The sequence below is a fragment of the Lepisosteus platostomus genome, chromosome 17, assembly GCF_059453375.1.
Source record: "Lepisosteus platostomus isolate fLepPlt1 chromosome 17, fLepPlt1.hap1, whole genome shotgun sequence".
Lineage (NCBI taxonomy): Eukaryota > Metazoa > Chordata > Actinopteri > Semionotiformes > Lepisosteidae > Lepisosteus > Lepisosteus platostomus.
Window position 1 is genome coordinate 84711 of NC_142627.1, and position 24167 is coordinate 108877.

The following is a 24167-nucleotide window of genomic DNA, read 5'->3' on the forward strand; positions in this document are numbered from 1 at the left end:
TGTAAAGATGCTTCAGTCTTTTATATTATTTAAGTGAGCTAAATTACAAGTCTTTGATGGATGCGTTTGATGCATTCCTATATTCCGGAAAACTTTCAGGACAAATCTTTACACCTTCACAGTGTTCAGAACTTGCCTACTTTTCAGTTACAGAAAATGCTGAAATAGTTCTGACACGATGCTATACTGCATTAGAAGAGAATGTACAGAGATTGATACCTTTTATATCAGAAGCTCTCAGGTAAGAATACAAAACATATTTTAACAAACTTAAAAGTAGTTTTGATTTGGAAGTGCTCAAAACAGGGAAATGCCATGAATGAAATCCAGAGTAATTTTGAAAAGCACATAACAGTTTTAAAAACTATATTGTGTTATTATATTTATTTCAGTAATGTGCTCATATTTAAGTATTTAATTTACCTTTCAAGACAAATCTTTGTCTGCAAATTTTAATTGCCCAAATTTGAATGTCAGCAAAACTGCAAAATAGCTTTAAACGTTTCAGTAAGGATATATAAGTATATTCTTCCTCATGACGGTTCATCATCACAAGCAGCATGACTTCCACTTGATGAGAGGTCCAGTTGTAAGCAGCAGTGTATTGAAGGGATCAGTGTTAGATCTTCCTGATCTGCAGTATATCAGTGACTTAGATTCTCTTATAGTTTACATTAATATAAAAATACAGGGACTAGCAAAAATGAAAACGGCAAATGAATCACAAGAACAGACAAAATTGAGTTTTTAAATGTCAGTTCAGAATTAAACTTCCTGTCTTCTAAACATAAGTATCTCCCTTCCTGAGCATGCTTCTGCTCGTCTTTCTCTCATCATATCTTGGACTCAAATGTAACATCTCTGGCTACTGCACATCCCCCCATACCTATTGCTCTGGAGCCCGGGGTGTAAACTGCCTACTGTTCTCAGTTCCAGAGTTTCAGAGCAGCTGTGTCCTCTGGTTTATGCTTCACTGTTGGTTCTGAACGAGTCCTCTTGGTTAGCCTCGGCATGGCCTTTGAAGATGTGCTATACTGTACTTGTATCTGGTTCCCTCATAGTCGTCTGTGTTCAAGAATTTTAAAAAAGCATTTAGTTCCTTCAGTCTGTCAGTTATCCATGGCTCAGTGTGTCAAGGAAATTGACATCGTCTCCTTGAAACCTAGACGGTGTAGAACTGTGCGGCAGCAGAAGACCTGTTTTTAGAACAATATCAAACCCGCTTCCAAAAATCCTATTGGAAGCTGAATGAATCTACTTCTGTTTCCTTCATAAGTGGTGCTTGATCCCTGACAGACTGTCACACATCACTAGTCCTGTGCATGCTCTTTCTACACAGTAGTGCTCTGTAAGAATCTTACTCATTTTAGGAGTGTCCAGATGAAGGAAGATTGTGGCAACATGGACCTTTTTTATTTGTACACAGCTCCAAACAGGATATTTGATCTTATGTAGTATGACTGTTAATTGATTATATCAGTGTAATCTTATTTTATCATACATAAAACAAAGAGACTACCACTTATTGGTGAGCATATGTTACATTGTTTGGTCCATACTTGTTTTATTAAAATATGTGTAAAAATGGTAAAAATCGCAGGTGCTATTTAGCATGATAAGAAGGAGCTCTTCAGATGGTCAGTCATGGTCCTGTTCTTTGCCTGCAGAGTGTGGCACTGTGAAACGGGACAGACGTGTTGTGAAGACCTGGCCTCTGTTCTTCATTCACCACGGTCCGTTCTCAGAGACCTGGACGTGAGTTCTCGCAGCCTGGGTGCTCCAGGAGTGGCACTGCTGTCTGCGGCTCTCGGAGCTCCCAGCTGTAAATTCAAAGTCTTGTGGTAAGATAACCTGGGGTTTGAGTGGGCATGTCGGTGTTCAAGAGAGCTATTGGACTCTAATTCAAGCCACCTTAACCTTAAACACTTTTTTCATATAGTTCGATGTCCTGTTTTATTTGTTTATTTTTTCATGCCGTGACGCGTTTGCTCTGTTTTTACATGAAGTCCAGTGTGGAGGAGGCACTCTCCCTCTGCTGTGGAGCGCAGTATGTGGTAGCACAAAGGACAACAAGCCCTTCTCATCTTTCACCTGCACAGGTCAATGGTCATTATTTCTTGCTGTGCCATTGCAGTTGTGTTGCTCTACTTTTATTTTTATTTCTGTTTACTGGAGCTTACATACGTTAATCACATACATGTTAAAGACACTGTTTCCCTTTGTCGGTCATGTTTGTTCCCTTAATTATATCCTGGCTGTCTGGAAAGATTAAGTTAATCAGATCATTTGGCATAGCTGGTCCTTTTAGGAACTGTGTTAAGAATCAAATATTAACTGTATCATTCACCTCAAATTTTTGCTTCAGTATTTCCCATATGGCACTTAACATAGAAATTCAAAATCGTCTAGAAATATAATGCGACCAAATTGTTTGGCTTTGTGCCCCAACAATACTTTTCTGTATATTTAGAATCACCTTCCTACATCACATCACATATATTTTTTTGTATTATCTACATATACAGTTATAGTACCAATATAAGCCCCATTTCAGAGGGTTTAAAGCTGCTGATTATAGATTTTGAACTAATTTGAAAACCCACACGGAGGCTTAAATTAATAAAGGTGATTTTGTAATATAATATAATAAGACATAATATCGTAGATTCTCTTTCTCACTTCCAGTCTCAGAAGTTTAAGATCTTAGCCCTGAATGCCGAGCAGGATCCCTGTCTTTTTCCTCCTTATTCAGATATTGTGTTTCTCAAATTCACCCTTTCTGTCACTTCCTTCAGCTAGCTCAAAGTACTGTTCTGTCTAGAGCTGCACATAACACCCCGGTTCTTACTCAATCGCTGGGAAAGGTTGTCAGATCTTCCACCCTTTTTTATGTTAAACTTTACATCTTTGATCTCATCCTTCCTCTTATACTGGAAGGAAAATTTTAAGATCAGTTTATAAACAATGAAATCTACTTACATCAAGAACCTCTGCTCCTTATGTTCAGCTTACTTCAGCATCTCTCAGTGAGCCTCTCTCATTAATCCCCCTTTCCCTAATAAAAAGTCCTGTACTGTTTGTAACTGTTTTCTCTATATTCTGCGAGACATTCTCACAAGGACTGGATTTGCTGCTGGGCAATTCTGGACGTTCCTTCTGGATTGAAGCTACATTGTCAGCAGCTCATCAATGCTTTCCTGAAGATCTCATTTAGCAACCTGGCCGCTGGTCATCCAAGGCCTTCCACCCTTACATAAACCTACACAGAACAAGATTCCTCTAGCTTTCTATCCAACTGTTGCAATGACCCACAGTTTAGGCATTACATCACAGAACACTTCTCTTCCCTTCTCTATGCTTTCCTTAATTCTGCTTTGGTGGTTTGAGGTCCTGCTTTGTTCTTTTTTGGGGATCCTAGCCTCCTGTCATGTCTATTCCCTTAATTATATCCTGGCTGTCTTCCTGTTCCCTGCCCTTCTGTTCTTCCTAAACTTGATATATAGCCCCACACCACCACCTTGCAAGTTCATGCATTGTATTGCTCCTGGCATTGAGGTATAAACAATTTGTTGTAGTGTTGTCAAAGGCTTTTTCTGATCCCACAGAACTGGTCTGTTTTATGCTCCCTGCCTACAGTTCCATAAGAACTGTGTACTCCTCATCTACTCTACATATACACATGCCCACTATGTCGATGCCCCCCTGGTTCCACCTGTGACATAAGTACCCCCAGTTCCCCATCATCAGAAACCTCTCTTCCCTGCACCAGTGTTTTAGCGCCATGTTAAATCTCCATATTTCTCTTGCTTCCTTGGGATTCCTTTGGCTCAGTAGGTAAGATCATCATAGTCATGCTACTTCTCAGCTTACATGCTAACCCTTAAATTTGTCATTTGTCTTGCGGACTAAACAGCCTAATCTTCTTATGCCATTTTAGTCCAACATGGACCATTACAGCTGGATCCAACCTGGCTCTGGACAGGAGCCTGAGCACCAGGCAGACAGCACACCATACAAGAATCTCTATCACTTGGGATGTCTAATAATTAAGTACTTCTTTCACTACCGCCTTTTTATGGGCAGAGTGGGCTACTAGGTGCTCAGAGACCCATCAGTGCTCCCATTTTCCTCGTGGCTGTCTGTATGACACCCCGAGAAAGGCTCCACAGCCGAAACGCTGTTTCTTTTCTTCTCTGTTCAGCATGGAATAAGCCTTTACCTTTTCCTATATTTGTTTTGTGTTTGTTGTACTTGTCAAAAAGTGAAGTGCTCCAAAGAAGAATAGAATTAAAAGGGGGGGAAATAAGACTATATTCAAGTAAAAAACAAAAATCAAATAGGGGACATATTTGTCCTAGATCCTATGTCACTTTACTCTTCTCCTGAGAGAAGCGGTAACCTACTCAGCCTGTTGGCTTCCCATATGACATAACTCATATAGCCGCCAGGCTCACGCTCAATAAACTACTCAATAATAATAAACACTCCATAAACTACTGTGATACACACAGCCGTCTGCGCTCTCAGATTGCAGATCAGCTCTCACCTCATAGACGGCAGTGTCTCAAGCAGCTGTGCCAGTTCTTGCTGTCTGGTTCTTACTCTGTCTGTCCATGAAAGACCGTCCACAGCTGGAGCTCATCAGTCCAAATTCTCAAGCTGCTGTCACTCAGAGATTGATATTGCTCAGGCAGAAGCCCAACCCCTCACACTCCTTCTTCAGGCTTTCTACATTTTATCTAAATATAACTTTATCTTAAAATAATGTTTCAAGTTAAAATTTCTTCTACTTCATTCTTTTGCTTCATTATTACTTTTTACACGGCCTGCTCTGTCTTAGATTCAGGTATAATGGCAGTTTATTCCTTTACTTTGCATTACTAGTTTATTTTGGGTGTCATTGCATTATTTGGCTTTGTTTTCTTATTAAAGATAAGGTAGTTTTCTTCTACCTGGAAAAAAAAACATTTCTGTGATAAAAATAATGTATTCCTATTGTTATTTGGGATTGCTAGGTTATCGTATAATTTTACTTCTTGAGCCTATTTTATTTACAAAAGCCTGACAAGCCTTACTAAAGTAGGGCTTTAGAAATGTGAATGATATGCTCTCTTTCCTGGTGTGATCTTTTGATTTTGTATGATATTTTTCCAATGAGATGGATGGAGATATTCATAGGAAGCTACTTATTATCCCAGGAAGATAAAAACTTTTGTATCAATATTTTATCAAATAATGAGGCTTCCATAAAAGCATTCACTGCACCTTTTTAGAGGAAGATAAATGCTATGATCTCATCACACATACTTTTGTACAAGATAATGGAGACGTATTGCCTCCTATTGCAAAGTACGTGCTTTGTAACCATGGTGGTGACAGTGCAATGTATAGATGTCTAACCCAGTATGATCGTGCTCAATTGCACTAGGAAAGCCAACCAATTAGGTAACAACTGCTGTACTGCAGAGAATACAAGTGTAAATCTTATGTTCATTTGGTTTTCTAAATGTTGCACTAGGTAGTTCTGTTGTGCAACACTTAGAAAAATATGTTAGTAAATATTGGTGAAATCTTAAAATGAAGATGTTTGTGACCATGTGTTTCTGTAGGCTACCAAGATGTGGTGTAACAGACGGATGTTGTGAGGACCTGGCCTCTGTCCTTCAGTCACAACACTCCAGTCCTGAAGAATTAGATCTGAGCTTCAATGACGTGGGTGATTCAGGAGTCAAACTTCTGTCTGCAGCTCTGAGGGATCCAAACTGTAAATTACAAACACTTTGGTAAGAAGTCATTCAGTGACAGTTTGGTCCCCCACTGCTTTCATGAATCTTCCTGTGTTTTAGTGCGTCCAAACTGGTATCAAGGTGTGGCAGACTGGGTTAAGAAAAGATTGATAATATGATCAACTTGTTTGTTTAAGATGCACAATTTAGGCCTCTAAAAACACACAAGAGGTGAATTAGTTAATTATTCGATGATTGTGAATGGTGAGAATGGAACAGTTTCTGCTTTTTAATTTTATCACCTCAATAGGATTATTGCAGGAGAATGATTGATACAAGAGACAATATAAAAAAATAACATTCTTTTGTCTCCATAGCCCTCCCTTAACTTCTTTTTTTCATATCTCTCCTCACCACCTCCCCTGTCTCCTTTTTGCTATTTTCTTCTCCCTAATCCTGCATTTACATTCTTCATCAAACAAGAGCACTCAATAGCAAGGGATATGAAATCAGTAAGGCTGAGCACGTGTGAAAGTATATATAATACTAATATAGTATATATAATATATATATATAAAAAAACGTTCTATAAATCAATTTGCCTATCTTTTCGACCTCAGGTGTTTTAATCAATTTGAGCCCTGAAAAGCTCCTCTCTGCTCCTGCTGCTGTCACTGGTAGTGCAGGTGCCACCCCAAGGCTGCAGGTTGAGTTCATAATTCCCCCATTTCATGGAATACAGGAGAGGAATTATATTCGGGCTCACCCCCTAACTCGGTGCCTCAGGAAAAAAGTTTAAGACCCAAAGTTCAGACAACAAGTGTGGCAGGCACATGGTTCTGTTGTCAGCCAAGTTGGTTCAGCAGAGAGAGGAGGGCGGTGGAGTTATAAATACTGATTTCCTGTATTGTGGAACCCTCAGAAGAGGAACGTTCTCCCCTACAAAACACGTACTCTTATTTTTGAGCATTTGTTTTGTAGGACGTTTTCATTCTGTTTATAATTCAGTTATTAGGTTGCAGGTTTTTATTTATCTGTTTGGCCTGTTACAGTATTGGTAGAGTTTTGGAGGGCTAGGATATTGGATTTTGTGGGTCTGAAAGACATTGGCCTCTGAAACTCAGTCAATATAAAAATATTTCAGAAGTATGTGCATACTGTATGTTGTGCCTTGATTGTTGTTAGTAAATTTTTGTCTTGACTGTGTCTGACTCTGATTAATTACTCTATTACCAGAGCATTGCCAAAGTATATAAAGAACACATGTCCCACTTCACATGTACTACACATTTACCTGACACTCTTCAACAGTGTAGTTTCACTCCCATTTTGTAAGAATAGCATCAAAAATGTAAGTGAATGTTCACAGGTGTGGAGTAACTAAAATTGTTTTCCGAATTGTTTAAAATTATTTTTAGTGTAATAATTAATAATAATTGCTTACACTTATATAGCATTTTTCTGGACACTCCACTCAAAGCGCTGTACAGGTAATGGGAATCCCCTCCACCACCACCAGTGTGCAGCCCCACCTGGATGATGTGACGGCAGCCATAGTGCTCCAGGACACTCACCACACATCAGCTATCAGTGGGGAGGAGAGCAGAGTGATGAAGCCCGTTCAGATGGAGATTAGGAAGCCCAATGGCAATGGGAAATCTGTCCTGGACACCAGGGTTACAACCCTACTCTTTTTGGGAAACACCCTTGGATTTTTAATGACCAGAGGGAGTCAGGTCCTCAGTTTTACACCTCATCCAAAGGATGGCACCTTTTTACAGTATAGTGTCCTCATTATACTGGGGCATTAGGAACCACAAAGACTGCTGGGTGAGCACCCCCTACTGGCCACACTGACACCTCTTCCAGCAGCAACCTTAGTTTTTCCCAGGATGTCTCCCAGTTGTGAGCTGCAGGGTGACATGGCTGCTGGCTAATGTAGTGTAACAAAGAAGGATGTGATCTGTGCTCTTGTCTTTTATTCTTTAGGATGCTAAAATGTGGGTTAACAGAGATGTTGTGAAGATCTGGCTTCTGCTCTTCAGATGCAATATTCCAGTAGGAGAGACCTGGATCTGAGTGACAACACACTGGGTGATGCAGGAGTGAAAGTGGTGTCTGCTGCTCTGAGGGATCCTAAGTGTAAATTTAAAACTGAGGTAGGTTTTACCTAAGAGAAAAAAAGTTATGACAGAAAACATCAATTGCAATAATTGTAGGATTCAACCTGTTAAATTGAAATAGTTAAATTGAAGTTGGAAAAATAAAGGGTTGGCAAATGATCAATGATCATGTACATGATAATTGCAAAGTTAAACTGACAGTAAAATGAAAAATGTTGTAGTTATAGACTCCATCTTCCTAGGCAATCAGAACACCTCTCCCTCTGAACAGGAACACTCCTCTTTATGTTGTACACAAACTACCCTTCCCTCTGTTCAAACGTTCACTCTTTCCTGTATTTGAACAGTATACATGATACCGAGTTGCAAATGAGAGATGCCTGGGCTTAACACTCCTACAGCTCCCAGTGTCTCTCTCATCCAGCCAGCCTGTATTAAATATTTCTACATCCCCAAGTGTTTTCCTCATACCTGGCCAACCTGTATACAGCACTACTGTACAACCTGTATACAACAGAGAGTTTAGTCAGACTGTTTAGGCAGGACAAGCCACTGTCTTTGTGGCCTTTAAAATGAAATAAATGATACTAGTGTAGTATTCCCTAATTTCATGTAAGCTCCTCAGCATACATTTTGAGATCATCTTCTGATTTTGTCAACCTAACATGAAGTATGATGATGTAGCAGAGTACATTAATACATATATAGTGGTATAAGGGACTATTTTGAGTTATGGTGCTTATTTTTGATTGCAGGATGATAAACTGTGGATTAACAGAGAGATGTTGTGAAGATCTAGCCTGTTCTCTTCAGTCACAACATTCGAGCCTGAGGCTCCTCTGGCTGAGTGATAATATTCTTCATGATGCGGGAGGGAAGCTCTTGTCTGAATCTCTGATGAAAACAAACTGTAAATTAGAAATATTGTGGTAAGTTATTTCCGAGTTATTTCTGTGGGGAAAAACACTCTTTAAAAGGAAAACAAGGCAAGACTCGTCTGCTACTTAATATTCAGGATCAAGACAGTATTGTCAAGAATATTCTCAGCATTGTTTTGTGTGTAAAGAAGTTATACTGCCTACGTTTGAGTATAGTGAGTAGCCATAGTTCTACTACTTGCAGTTTGAGTATTAATCTTTTCATGAAAGTCCTAATGAAGTCCAAACATGGATTGTTGAAAAACAATTTCATATGCTCTGTTTGTATCAAGTACTGTTCTTTCATTTTCAAAGACCTCTGGCTGTCTGACTGTACAGCTGCATCTCTGTACCTGTGTTGCATCACGCACCCGAAGAAGGCTCCACAGAAGAAACGTTGTTTCTTTTCTTCTCTTTTCAGCATGGAATAAACCTTCACTTTTTCCTTTGCAGCCTACGCATGCTGATGCAGCTCCCTACTTGAACTACTTCAGCCTATTTCTGCTGCGACCCACTACGCCTTCTGCTAAATCTTTTTCTAGATCTCTTTGTCATTCTTCTCCTCCTCCCTGGACTACCTGCCCCCGTCTCTCAACAAACCAGCATTCCTTCTCTTCACAGCAAACTGTTCCAAGACCAGGCTTTCTAACTACCTCATATTCCTTTACAGATGTCGGTCGTCGTTATAATATCATTCCTAAAAGATTTAGTCTGAAATTTAACACCTTTTCCTTTTACTCTGATGAAGTCTGCTAGCAGAATCTGTATGTTACTCTGTATTCATATTGTTGTAACAGAAAGAATAAGGTTCTGGATCCCGAGATGAAGTTAAACAGATTAGTTTATTGCATGCAAGGAACAAAAAAGCCGAAGTCTTGTTTTCCACAAGAAACAACAAAACCAAAGTATTGTTCAATGTGCCGGTACAAAACTTAGGTTTATATAGTCCTTCCTTGCTGCTTCGGACGTCATTTGGTGTTATGGTAAAGAGGGGGGTCATGGTATTTGGCCAGTTAAGAGACCCTGGCCAAATGGTCAGTTTAAGATTACGCCCCCAGGGGGTTCCTAGCTCGCATCTGGAATCCTTATCAGTTAACCCCCTTTCCTGCCATAAACCCCTGTTGCTTAGAAGTCTAATCTTCATGCGGAACTGACTTAAGTTAACCCTTTTTACATCTTGTGTCTTACTTCAATATAGTGGTACGAGATGTGAACGCCTGCTGAACTCACATGCTAAACTCTAACCTTCACACTTGCTTTAGTGCAGATGCTTCTCCCATCTTCTGTACCAAACTCCCTGATAAGGGATGTATTTAATTGTTCTCTGAGTCCTTGAGTGTCTTGAGAAAGTACCTCAAAGACAGGAGGGAGGGTATAGAAAAAGTGTATATAAATTGTGTAGAGTCATATCCCCTTTGAATTACTATAACAATAGTCTTTATTGTGGTTCCGTGTATGCCTACAATAAAGCTTTGCTTGGCGAACAGACACCTCAGGTTCAAATCTCTTGGTTTCTACAACTCTGACACCACCCAGAGTAACACTCACAGACTTCTACAACTATTTTCGAGGAAACTAATGCTTTCTACCACTCTCTTCCTCAAACAGCAGATTACCCTTTCTGACAACAACAAAGAAGCTAAGGAATCTTTATGTCTAACAGCTCCACATCATCTTCCTTTCATAACTAACCTCACAGCAGAGAAGGATAATAAACTCCATCATCTCACACGCCTGAAGAAGGCTCCACAGCTGAAATGTTGTGTTTCTTTTCTTCTCTTTTCAGCCTGGAATAAACCTTGTTCCTAGTATAGGTCACTACCTGGCTTGGTTGTTACTTTAGGAGCTTTGGTTTTCACACTGTTGTATGTAAAATCAATCTTATGTCATGACAATCGTGATGTCATGACAGCTGTGGCCTGGACTCATTGCACATAGCGGTGTAGAGAGGATGAACAAAGGCAGCTTGCACTTGAGGGGACCCCACTACATTCATTCTGTCTCAAGGACAAAGGCTAGAGTCTACTGCAAAACCTGCCCGTAGATCCTCCTGCAGGGGGAGGGTGGAAAAAATTGAAAAAATGTGCTGGAACTGAAGCGTCAGGAGAGGCTGGGGGTATCAAAGGTCCCAGCCCCCAGAGAAGAAGAAGAGCTGTAAGTCCATGGCAGGGCAGTGGCTGTTGGCAGTTGGTCCCAAAGAAGTGCAGTAGAAACTCTTGTATGGGACAAGCTCAGACCATCTCAAGAATTCCTAGAGGAAAAGAAAGCCACATGAAAAAGTATCCAGAAGCCCAGCTGAAGACGTCTACATGACTGAGACCCAGCAGAGACTCAGAGACTGGGACCAGCTGAAGAAAGAGCCTATTTAGATTATGGAAAATTCTTCAGATGTCATCCACCTGATAGAAAGCCAGCTAGAAGAAAAAGCTGAGTTGTAAAGATTTGTCAAGATTGCACCAAAAATAGATCAAGCAGCTAAGGAAGGAGAATGAGGCCCTACAGGCTGATAATCAGCAGAGGAAGAGCCTGCAGTCCAAGGTAGTTGCCCTGGGTAGTTGTCAGTCAGCTGCAGTTTAGCTTGGCAGAAAGTGAATACGTGCTGCGGACACATCTAAAAGAAATGACTGAAAAGCTCAGGAAGTCTCAGAACAGCAATAGTGGGCTCCTGGAACAGGCCAGACAAACACAGCTCTGCAGGGTGTCCCTGCTAGTCATAGAGTGCAGGGACAGACCTGAAGGACAGCTGGGCTCGTGTGGGGAATCTAGCTCAGTAAGACAGGCGCTGAGAAGAGACAGCTGGAAGAGATCCTCTCCACAGAGGCCCTGCTGGAGGCCAGCCAGCAGAAGGAGAAGGAAAATTGGGGAGATTTACCAAATGAAAGAATAAAATGAACAACTAAATTGCTACGTTATGGAAAGTTCCGTGCAAAATATTGCATTAAAGCAGGGGTATCCATAAAAAAAAACTGCAAAAAGAAAGTGAGTTCTGCTCAGTCCACAGATGATGTTGCAGATGGGTACAAAAGAGGCTTAGGTTTACTTTATCTCTGGGAGAAATTTGGCTATAAGCAGACTCTCTTAAAAGTTGGAATTGAATAACAGTAATTTGGGTGATTCAGGTGTGAAACTGCTCTGTAAAGCTCTGAAGGATCCCAACTGTATATTGGAAGAACTGGGGTAAGATAACATTGAGTAATTTCTGTGAAAGTCAATGTTTAGTATTAGCATATGGCAAAGTATTTCTGCTTGACTGTATTCAAAACATGCAGCTCTTAAAATTAATTTGGTCCTGTATTGCTGGTAATTATGTGTTCACACTTATATGAGGGAGTCTTCAGTGGTTATTACCAGTCTTTCAGTCCTTCCGGTGGTATCGTGCTTCAATTCTATCAATCAAACACTCAGACAGGAGGTTAGGAGACACTGTGGCCACTTCTTAGACAACTGATCTCCCCAAAATACAGCTCCAAGTGGCTATAATTCGAATACATATTACTTCATATTACATATTCTCCATTTTTAATGTGATGCAACAGTATTGATTAATGCTCAAATAAAATATAACTAGACTTCAGTATAAAAAATAATGATTCACTATAAAAACATCCAATAGAAAATACTGTTAGAACACCATAAGACTAAAATTGACTTATTAATATGTTCTTCTAAGTTCTGTATATCCATGCAACACTCTGATATAACTTCAATAGAAAATCAAAAAGATCAGTAATCAGGTTTTATTTTTATTGTGTTTGAAAGTATAACAGAGCATACATACAGTATATGGCAGCTTTATCTGTGCTCCAGTCACTGAAATAACATAGATGCAAACAAATCAGGTCTGTATATTTTACAGTGCAGTCCATAAGTATTTGGACAGTGACAGTTTTTTTCGGGGGTTCTGTACTCCAGGATTTGAAATAAAACAATGACTAAGGTTAAAGTGCAGAATGTTAACTTTAATTCAAGGGTATTTTTGTCTGTATTGGGTGAACCGTATAGCGATCACAGCCCTTTTTATACATAGCCAAACTCCACCCTCCTTCTCCTGAAAATTGTCTGCTGCAGAGCCGAACTACAGTGTGATCATTTGGGAGCAGCTGGATGTCAAGATGGTCTAAAAAAACGGTGACATATCCCAGAGGGAACCTCACTCTCCTTAGTAGTATTCATGGATAATAAAAACCTTGATTGCATTAAGAAGGTCAAGAGATTTAATTCTAGACAGGCACAAGGGGCAGTTTTCTTCTCCTGGTTTGTATTCACTCTCATATCAACCCAGATCTAAAAACGAACTAGACAAAGCCATGTCAAGGATATACTCTCCAGACAAGACTTCTACAGAACCTGACCCCGTCATCCCTGTAATTGGAAGCCAGCCTGCTGGACAAAACAGAGGCAGCGTCAGCAGCACTGACCTGGAAGTCCTGCTCCTCTTGATGTTTGCTCAGATAGGCTCTTCATGCCCACCAAGCCATGAAATCTGTTTTGTGATGTAGATTGGATAGTTAGAATGATAATCCCCTGATTTGCTCATGTTTTCAATGAGAGTACAAAGGAGGCTACATGATGTTATTCTTGTTGATTAGGTATTACTATACTGGATCTGTTAGAACGCTAATAATTATTTGTAGTTTAAGTAGGTAGCTGCTTTAGCATGCAAAGGAATAAGTAAATGTTTATTCCATGCTGAAAAGAGAGGAAAGGAAACAACGTTTTGGCTGTGGAGCCTTCTTCGGGTTTCAGTCACAAAAAATATTTGTTTGATTACAATCATGCTGACAAAATTAGAATGGTATTAATTTAACATTTTGAAAAAGCATGTCTCTCACAATTTCAGTAATTGGTTTGGTTTTATAGAATGGATTTAAAAAGATGTGGATGAGCTCCAGAGATCTTTAAGTGCACTCCCGTTCATTTGCAGGCTGGCAGAATGTGGACTAACTGAGAGATGCTGTGAAGATCTGGCCACTGCTGTTCGATTACTACACTCACGTTTGAGAGAGCTGGATCTAAGTGACAATAATTTGGGTGATTCAGGAAAGAAACTCTTGTCTGCAGCTCAGAGTGATCCAAATTGTAAATTAGAAGAACTGTGGTAAGTAAACACTGTGGCAAGTAAATAGATTTTCTGTAGGAATAATGTTACATTGTACAAGCTCCTGGATATTTTTTAGTTTATTTTTACTTTTAGTTTTCTTTTACTTAATTACTTTTCAGTACTGCGGTGAACTTTAAGTGAAATCCATATGAAAAAACAGCTCTTGTATTACAGTAATTGAAAAAGGTCATTTGCATTCAGGCTCAACCTTATAAAAGACACCATGTCCCACTACCTAAACAGTAATCAAATAAGACCACATGAAAAAATAAACTGATTTTATGGTTAAAAAACATCCCATTTCTCCCACCTCAGAGAAAACCTTAGAGAAAATTGAAAAGATGTTTATTTCATACTTACCAATGCCTTAAAGCATGTCAATACCTTATTCCAGTATTTCTCATCGTGGTCTCATCATTACAACTCTGACAGACTGAGGTCTGGCTGTCAGCAATTTTGGAATATTGTAGAGCTTACTATTGTCATGTTAAATTTCAGCCTCTGAACATTTGTGAGCAACTGTGAGTTAGTTCCTAGCTATAGGCTGTTTCACCCATACTTTTGTTTTGTGAACATCAGATAAACAGAATCTCTGCGTTATCTTATCTTATCTCTTTTTTTCAGTTTGGAAAAATAGACCCTTAAAATGAGAAATTCTCTCATATTAACTGGGGATATTTTTATCAATGCTCCTTCGGTTTTACACAGTAACTGCAATGTTTCTGATGCAATGTCTCGTAGTAAGTCCTTTTCACAGTGAATATAGATACAACCCCCTCCCCAACCTGGGGAAAATTGGTGATTGAAGAATGCAGTCTCCTGAAGTCCCGTATTACTTAGCTCTACAATCCTGAGCAGAGTTGTGAGTATAATGTTGGCTCTCAAGTATAGGCAACCAGTAGGGCAGAGTTAACAATCTTGGTTCAAGAACGTTTTTGCATTGTGAAAGAAGATAATTAAGAGAAAAGATAAAGAACATTAAGGCAGACTCCTGCTGAACATATACAATAATTAATTTACCTCTAGATCTAGTTGTGATTCATCAGACAGTGAGTTTTCCTCTAAAAGGTTCAACCCAATTTAAAAAAGGGCAAATATGTTGCCAGACAAGAAAACAAGGTGTATGAATTGATTATTAGGGGTTTTCTTACAGTGTTTCTCTAAGAGGGGCAGGGAATTAAGTGAGGTGGGAATTTGGTTTCATAACATCTTAAATCTTTGCTTTGCTTTAAATCTGTCTATATAATGTCCCTTTGAGTTCTAATGGAAAAGTGAACTTATTATCAAAAGAATCCCTAGGCCAGCTAGAGATTGCCATTATAGCGTTTCAGTTTAAATAAACTGTTTAAAAATGTTGTATGCACCATTTTATTAACTTTTCAAAATAGGACATCATAGGAAGGATCTGAATACTTTTTGAAGGCAGTGCATCTGGTAAAGTCTGAGAGTCTTTTAAAGGCTGAAGCTGTGCATAGATAAAGCTTTGTAGACTTCAGTATAGTCTTCCAATTCTCATATATCAATACTCACCGAGTATTGGAAAATATTTTGTTTGTCTTTCGGTTGCTTTTATTTACAGCCCATTGAAATGTGTTTATGTGTTATATACAGTAACCCTTATGTGCTATATACAGATGCAGCCATTCAAAATGCGCGGTACAAACCCGCGGTATGGTAACCTACCCACAAGCTACCGCGGGGCACCGGAGGGCACCGCGGTAAGTGATTGGCTGGCCAAAATGACCGACAGGGGCATTCGTGGTGCATTGGTTGGTAGTGAAAAGATTTAATCATTTAATGTCTTTACTGTGCACATTTTAATCCGCTTAGTTTTGAATATTTATATGGAATTTTACCACTAAAGGGAAATTTTAGTAGCTGAGCATAAAAAGAAGAGGAGCATAACGCATCTGAAGGTCATAAACGATATTAATTTAGGAACATAAACATTACTGTATGTACGTAAACTGTACTGTGTATGGCTGGTCTTGGTAGTTTAAAGAAAAAATACACACCAGTCTTCCATTTCTCCCTAAACATTTTAAGCATGAAAGTTTTATGAAACGGTACCCAAATATGCGATTGCTGTATAGAATGAATTTTAATTAAAAAAAATTATTTAACACGAAAATTAAGCTGTTTACATCTTCCGCCTGAGAACAGTCACCTGTTGCTACCCAACACAGAAACACAGCCACTAACTAGCAAAGAGAGGACATTAGCTAGCCAATATGATAAAGAAATAAATGATTATTTTGTTTATTTCTTTTGAACATTTATTTGAACATTTCCATCGATTGTACAAGCACTTGGAAACTGTCCAATCCCTAGTTCATCAGGCATTTTCTTTTACGCTGCGGGCATTCTCCCGGTCTGGCGCCGGTCTGTGTCTTCTAGGATATAATGCCAGCGAACTCTTGTTTTTATGTCCACTATAACAGACAATCTCCTTTGCTTTTAACCGAGCGTTTAATAATTTCCTAAAATGAAAATGATTTACTTCATTTCCCTCACAGGATCAATAAAAGTATCTATCATCTACATAAACTATGGGACAGAATTCTGGGGTCTCCCCATACCAGAGATTATGGTAGGGCTTCAGAATGGTGATTGGCTGACACCATCTGACACCCCTCTGATTGGAGAAAAAAGACGTGCTGGTTTGCTATACATACAGTACTGTACCAGGTAGAGGATTTCTTTCTATTCGAAACGTGTATTTTAAAAGTTTAAGAAGTAAAAACCTTACAGCGTACACAGATTTCTAAACTGATCAGGATCGTTATCTTTGTCTCATGCATAATAATGTTCACCGCTCTGTCCAGCAAATTAATAATAAATTTTATTTTATATAGCGTTTTAAACGAATAAGTAATTAGATTGCTCATAAACCTAATCACTTATTCTACATAAACAGCTTAATTGCTCTCTGAAAATGCTTTTTCTTTTTATTTAGGCTCAGATTTCAACTATAGATCGTATTATTATAAACTTTCTTGGAAAAATGTCTTTTATGTAAACCATGTTTGCTATTAATTCATTTAGGGCTAGAATATGTTCATTGTCTTCCAATCGAGTCGAGTTGACATTAGAAGCTTGCCACGCCCGGACTGTTACACCAACGCATTAGCATGTTAAAGCGATTTCATTGAGGAGCCTAGCTTTCTTAACTAGTAAGTACTGTACTTCCTTGGTTTTGGAGGGGGGAGGTGTCTTTCGCTGGAAATCTCGCCCCCTTCTACTTTGAAAATACCTGTGAAACCGGTTTAATTCATCACAGCCAGCACTCCCGCAGAGAGGGGGGTTGTACTCGTTAATGTCTTAGCCGGAACACATCATTATATCTCATTTTGTATTTCTATAAAAAAATCGTTTGCCCAGCCTAACACTATTGTTGTTATTGTTTTTATCCTGTAAAGCGCTTTGAGGAGCACAGCTTTCTCACCGCTTAGATTACTTTTTGATACCATCCTTACACAAAGCAGAAACTTCTTGTATTTTCCGATGACATACAAGTGGAAAGATTACAGATTTTAATCGTCTTTTTGCTGAACCAGGGAAAATCTGATCATGTTTCTCTATAACAATAATAAAAAACGTTATTTTACATATCACCTTTAAAAGTGGCATCTCAAAACAATACAGTAGATGTAAACCACAGATTACAAAGTAAATACCCAGACAAACGCAAACGCGTTTTTAATAAAATGCTTTTATTCATTCAGCAGAGAGAGAGCATAAAACCTGGGCGTAACAGCTGTTCCTTTTTCTGATCACTCGCTCTCTGGATAAACGTCTCACCTGTCCTGTTCTTTGTTTTCCTAATTTGCTAATTTCCTAATCTTCTAAGTATCTTTGTTTGTTCTTTTCACTTGTTATCAATCATTTTTTTGATATTGTAAATCAACTTGTAATACAAAATAAAAAAATGCTGACTGCTTTTATCTTTCTGTATCGTAACATTATGACTATTCTAATAAAAGTTTACAGGGAAGAATCCTGCAAACATAGATTAGTTTGAGTGCACATTCAGAAGAACCAAGGTGAATCACCTCAAACATCAAGGCTGATGCGTCAGATCCCAACTTTTAATAACCACATCTTATGTGTCACTTCCATAAATACAAGCAGTTATAAGCAACCAGAAGCTCTGTATTTAAAAAAATACATCTTTACACTAAATTTTTGAAAGATTCTTCTGTGCAGTCGTGCTAAGACTGAACTAAACCAGTTGGTTTCATGGCCACCTTGATTTGGGTAACGGATTGTTTTGTTCCCAGGGTTAGAATCCAAACCAGGAATCAGAACACTCGAGGGAGTGATAGTTCACCTTATTTGTGTCACAAAGCTGTTTGTTTTACAAAAAGCTATTCCTTATCTAAGAGCTAACAAATGTCTTTATTATTCATTTTCATATTTTAGAAACCCAGTCAAACATATTCCGTTCTCTACCACCTCCCGATTAAACTCATCTTATTTTTCTGTTCCTGCGTATCTTGTGCTTCATGGTTTTCCCGTGCTTGTTAGTGTGCTAGGCTTCTGCGAGCTCATGGATAGCTGTTCAGACTGCACAGCCTGAGCCTTTCAACAAAAACTGTGATAACAGGCTGGAATTTGAGAACTACAGTTCAGCTGATAAACCAGTTGATAGCATCTACCAGATGCTAGGGACTTCAATACATTTAGTAGTGTACATTTGTACATTTAGTACATTTAGTAGCTTCATTGTATCTCCAGTGACTACTGGAAACTAGTCAATAATTACAGTAGAACCTGGCCTTAAGTAGAAAATGATTATTCAGGTGATGGGTAACCATTTGAGTTCAAGACAGTGGAGTTTTATCTGCATGAATTCATTTAGGGCTGCATCTTTTTTAATGAATGTAAGATGAGCTTACGGTGAAGAAACTAATTACAAACAAAAACCTTAAGAGAAAATTTGGAGAACGTTGAAAAGGTGTAAGATTAGAAAACTGAATGATACAAAGGAATACAGGATCTATACAACATAGTTTTACTTAGAGGCTTACAACATAAAATTACTGCAATTACACCCCCCACAATAAAATATATGCTATCAGTATTCAGCATAAAACTGAAGCACAAAGCTTAGAGGCGCACACACAAAAAAGCTTAGTTTGTTCCCATAACTTATATTTAAGCTATAGATAAAATAAGAATAAAAAAATAATCAGATAAAACTAAAGGTCTGAGTAGTCTATGCAGGCAGAAATACTGAAAATCTGATGTTAGTCTGAAAAAGATATGGAAAAGTATTTGTAATATTCCTTTGAAAAAGTATACACAACCCTGTTTCAAGTCCTCTCTGCACTTGGGAGCCATCACTATTCAATATAAACCAAAATACCTTTATTGCATTTCTTTTAAAAAAATCAATGATTTTTACAACAATATTTTAGAATCTTTGAAATGCAGCTGATAGTAGAAATTATGATTTAACAAAAACAAAAGCAAAATGCACATCTTTCCACAGAACTGAAAATATTTTCAATTACATTTTAATACATGTTGATGTATTATTCCCGAGTGAAATATTTTAATCAGTACCTGAAACAACTGATTAAAAACAACCCAAAAAAATCAAATTAAAGCCAACAGCCATGTGTTTAAATTGTTTTGATGTTACATCACTATATATTTACTAAAACAGGAACATTCCAACAGTGTATAATTAAAAAATGACTATTAATTGTAAAAACATAAGTTTAATCAAATTAACTACATACAGATGCAGCCATTCAAAACAAGCAGCCGATACCGCATTATTTTGCAGTGCGCTTCACGCAGTTTACCGCAAGTTACCGTATTAATACCGTAAATTCTCACATAGTGCCGCATGATACCACGTGGTACTGCAAGTAAAACAATAGTATCCGGAATTTCCGCAAGGTGGAGCTAATAAAGCTCAACCTCTCATGTTTGAGCTGTCGCCATCAAAGTCTTTAACGAAGATATTACTAATAGTATTAATAATGAATGACCTTAGACAAACTGTAAACTCAAAGTATTGCCCTGGTCCACATTCTTTTTTTCATTGACCGTCTTTATAAAAGTAACACCACAGCATTTCGCAATCACGCATTTGTTTTCAATCATGCAAAGTACAGTAATTTTTGAGAATCTCCGATTCACCATGCCTTTCACATGCTCATAAAAGATATTGATTTAGGAACATAAACATATTACTGTATGCAAACTGTACTGTATACAGTATGTATATGTATATTTAATGTCTTTACTGCCGTTTAAGTATTGAATATTTATATGGAATTTTACCACTGAAGGGAAATCTTAGTGGCTGAGCATAAAAAGAATAGGAGCATACTGTAACGCGTGTGAAGGCCATAAACGATATTAATTTTGGAACATAAACATACAGAATATGGCTGGTCTTGGTACTTTAAAGAAAAAATACACACCAGTATTCCATTTCTCCCTAAACAGTTTAAGTATCGAAGTCTTTAATTAACATGTGAAATAGCGTGTATAAAAAGTGGTAGTTTTAAGCTTTTCTGCTAATATAATATGGAATCGCGTATCTAAAGAAATTAATAATGATATAATTATATTCATATACTGCAACACAGTAGTACACGCTGTACAATGTCTGTTGATTCTGTATGTGTAGGGCTGTTTCACCACTCCTCACATGACCTTGCCGGTGGTACTGTGGTCTATGTTCCTGACTTGTAAACCAGAGGTTGTGTGTTCAAATCCAGCTGGTGCTGTGACTTTTCTTTTAACAAACATTTCTCTGAAAAAATAGAATATCAATAATATGGACAATTAATCGACAATAAATATAGAAAAGCACATATTAAATTTGGGAAATAGTTTTAATATGTAAATAGTTCCCTGGTTCTGCACCCCTGGGTGTTTCTCTCTCTCTCTCTCGCTCGTTCACTCGCTCGCCTCCCCCCCCATCTCTCTCAATTAAATTCAATTCAAGGTGCTTTATTAGCAGGGCTCGTCGTGTGTCTCTCTCTGGTCGGGGCGCGGGAAAGCTCGCTGGCATGTGGTGATGGAGAAGAAAATAAAGGCAGCTTTTAACTCTGCAAGTCACACACCAATACTCCATTTCTCCCTAAACATTTTAAGCACCAAAGTCTTACATGTGGTTTTCATCACTCTCTGCGGGAGTGCTGGCTGTGACGAATTAAACTGGTTTCACAGGTATTTTCAAGTGGTCGAGTCTTCAGCGGGAGGGGGGAACAAGCTGCCCAGCCGTATGGAATGCTACAGAACCCTAAACAGACAATACACTCTAGCCGAATATTTGACCAAGATATCCAGACACAGCTGTATGAGCTCCACCAGTAAAACTCAAAGTATTACGCTGGTCCACACTATTTGCAACCGTCATTTTAAATGAAAAGACTTTATTTTTTCATCGACAAAAAGTAACACCCACCACAGCATTTCGTTGATCTAACTAACAAGGATGGGACATTAGCTAGCCAGTATGATAAAGGAATAATTTACTTTTTTGTTTATTTCTTTAGCACATTTATTTGAACATTTCCATCGATTGTACAAGCACTGAAAAACTGTTCAATCCCTAGTTCGTCGGGCATTTTCTTTTACTATAACAGATATAAAAACTCCCTTGCTCTTAACAGAGCGTTTCATAATTTCTAACAACGAAAATGATTTAAACTTCCGGGATGTGCCTATATTAGTACACTGGGCAAACGTTCCGAGGTCAAATTCTTCCAGCACGGGGGTACCTTTAAAGTGGAGACGACGGCACCGAAATTTTTTGGTATGCATAAAAAACAGCAATTCTGTCAGTGAACCCTAAATGAATTAATAGCAAACATGGTTTACATAAAAGACATTTTTCCAAGAAAGTTTAGCCTTTGTCACTAATGAAACCACTAAATAAAGACATAAATATAGAAATCTTAAGATTTTTTTTCAATGTTGGTAGCAGGATGAACTGTCAGGTTGAGCTAAGTGTATATTTTGTCGCAGAGTTGCTGCAAGATGTTAACAGTGAAAAAAGGTATTTAGAAATGAGTTATTTCAAGAAGAAAATTTTCAGAATTGCAAATCTAGCAGGATAGAGAAAGCACAGAAAACAGGCAGTTAGATTGATAAGATTAGTATGAAAAGCCATTTAGCAAAGAGGGAATGAGAAGAGTGACAAACTAGTATACTTTAGATCTTTTTATCTGAACCAGGGAAAACTGATCATGTTTCTCTATAACAATAATAAAAAACTTTATTTTATATATCACCTTTAAAAGTGGCATCTCAAAGCAATAAAAGGACCACAGATTACAAAGTAAATACATATAGAAAGACAAGCAGTTAGAGGTGCTACCAAAATTAGAAAATGAAGCAGATACAGACACTAAGTCTTCTGAAAAGAAAGGTTTTGAGGTTAGATTTAAATGCACTCAGGGTACGTGACTGATATCACTGGGGATACAAATCGAGAGCTCTGGGGTGCAGCTAGAGAAGGTCCTGTCACTCACAGAATGTAGATGTTCTTGAGGACAGCTAGAAGACCAGAGTCAGACGGACAAAGGTGGGGAGTAGACAGATAATTAGCCATATACAGTAGGTACTGAATGAGGATGAGGATTTTGAAGTTAACTCGAAACCTGATAGGAAGCCAGTGCAAGGACTTGTAGACAGGTGTAATACATTCCTGTTAGGATTTTTGCTGTCATATTCTGAACATATTGAAGATTGCTGTGTGGATTTAATTTCCCCAGTGAACAGGATGTGCAAACCAGAAGAAACCAGCTGGATTTGAACTCTCAACCTCTGGTTTACAAGTCTGGAATGTACACAACAGTACCACCAGCAACGTCACATGATGAGTGGTGAAACAGCCCTACGCATACAGAATCAACAGACATTGTACAGTGTGTACTACTGTGTTGCAGTATATGAATATAATTATATCGTTATTAATTTCTTTAGATACGCGATTCCATATTATATTAGCAGAAAAGCTTAAAACTACCACTTTTTATACATGCTATTTCACATGTTAGTTAAAGACTTTGATGCTTAAAATGTTTAGGGAGAAATGGAATACTGGTGTGTATTTTTTCTTTAAAGTACCGAGACCAGCCATATTCTGTAGGTTTATATTCCAAAATTAATATTGTTTATGGCCTTCACACGCGTTACAGTATGCTCCTATTCTTTTTATGCTCAGCTACTAAGATTTCCCTTCAGTGGTAAAATTCCATATAAATATTCAATACTAAAATGGGCACAGTAAAGACATTTAAATCTTTCTACGACCGACCAACGCACCACGAGTGCCCCTGTTGGTTAACCAATCACGTACCGTGGTATTGCGCATCATCGCGTGTCACGATCCGCGAGGACGTAGCCCATTACCTGCAGTACGTGTCTGTTCCGCGCACCTTGAATGGCTGCATCTGTACCTATAAAGTGTTTTACTCATTAACAATATGATATTGAAGGAAAATGCTTCCCTTAATTCTTACCATTAGTAACAGTAATACAGTTCAAGCCTGTATTTATTTCGACAAAGAATGAACAGCTCTGAAAAGTCCTTTAGTTCTTTCAGTATCAGTTCTGGAACCGGAAGTATATTATAAAATTTGTTTGTGTTTGAAAGCTGCAGTTTTTAACGAAAAATGTTCACTTTGGATGTTAATGCTTTTAAAAACGTCTTTTAAAATCTCGTTTAACTGCAGGGTACTTTTTAAAAAACATGTTTTGTAAAAGAACTGTAAAAAAGACAACCATCACGTATTTAGAGAAGAGGCAATTCATTTCTGAGGCAAGGAAAAACTTTCTACAAATAAATTAGGATACCTTCGAAAAAAATGTACAGTAATTGATTGGTTAACATTTAATTACCATGAAACAGAGCTTTTCCATTTGCTATTGACCTGTCCAGGAGGAACAGTTAGTAAGAAAATTGTGTAGATGCTTTTTGTAAGCAGCTTGGCTGCCCAGTTACAGAGAGATCTGGACTCAGAGAAGAGGTATAGCCAGAGCTCAAAGAGCTCAGACTGTGATTGAAAGCATTTTCTCCTTATGGCTATACTTTGTGGGATATATGTTGTACCTAAAAATACTTTTTTTTATCATTTGTAACCTAGTGAACATGAGTAAAAACCTTTATTCTGTTTCAAAAGAAATTTAATTGTGCATAACATTGAATACTTCACATTCAACGTTGTTTACATTTACAATAAATTATATTTTGAAAAAGCATCGCTGTAAAGTCACATAAAGTGTAGTACAAATCTGTTTTGCTTAGAATTTTGTATTCAGGAAACAT

The 24167-nt window shown here is 38.1% G+C and overlaps 1 protein-coding gene across 1 annotated transcript; it reads left to right on the plus strand.

The window, feature by feature from the left end:
- The first annotated feature begins 54 nt into the window (after positions 1 to 54).
- Positions 55 to 15638, plus strand: LOC148645904 (ribonuclease inhibitor-like). Its single transcript, XM_088610520.1, has 7 exons — positions 55 to 241; positions 1668 to 1841; positions 5610 to 5783; positions 6408 to 6432; positions 11852 to 11943; positions 13691 to 13864; positions 14625 to 15638. Exons 1-7 carry the CDS (start codon positions 57 to 59, stop codon positions 14671 to 14673), a joined length of 873 nt encoding a protein of 290 aa, XP_088466646.1. The 5' UTR covers positions 55 to 56; the 3' UTR covers positions 14674 to 15638.
- The last annotated feature ends 8529 nt before the right edge of the window (positions 15639 to 24167 follow it).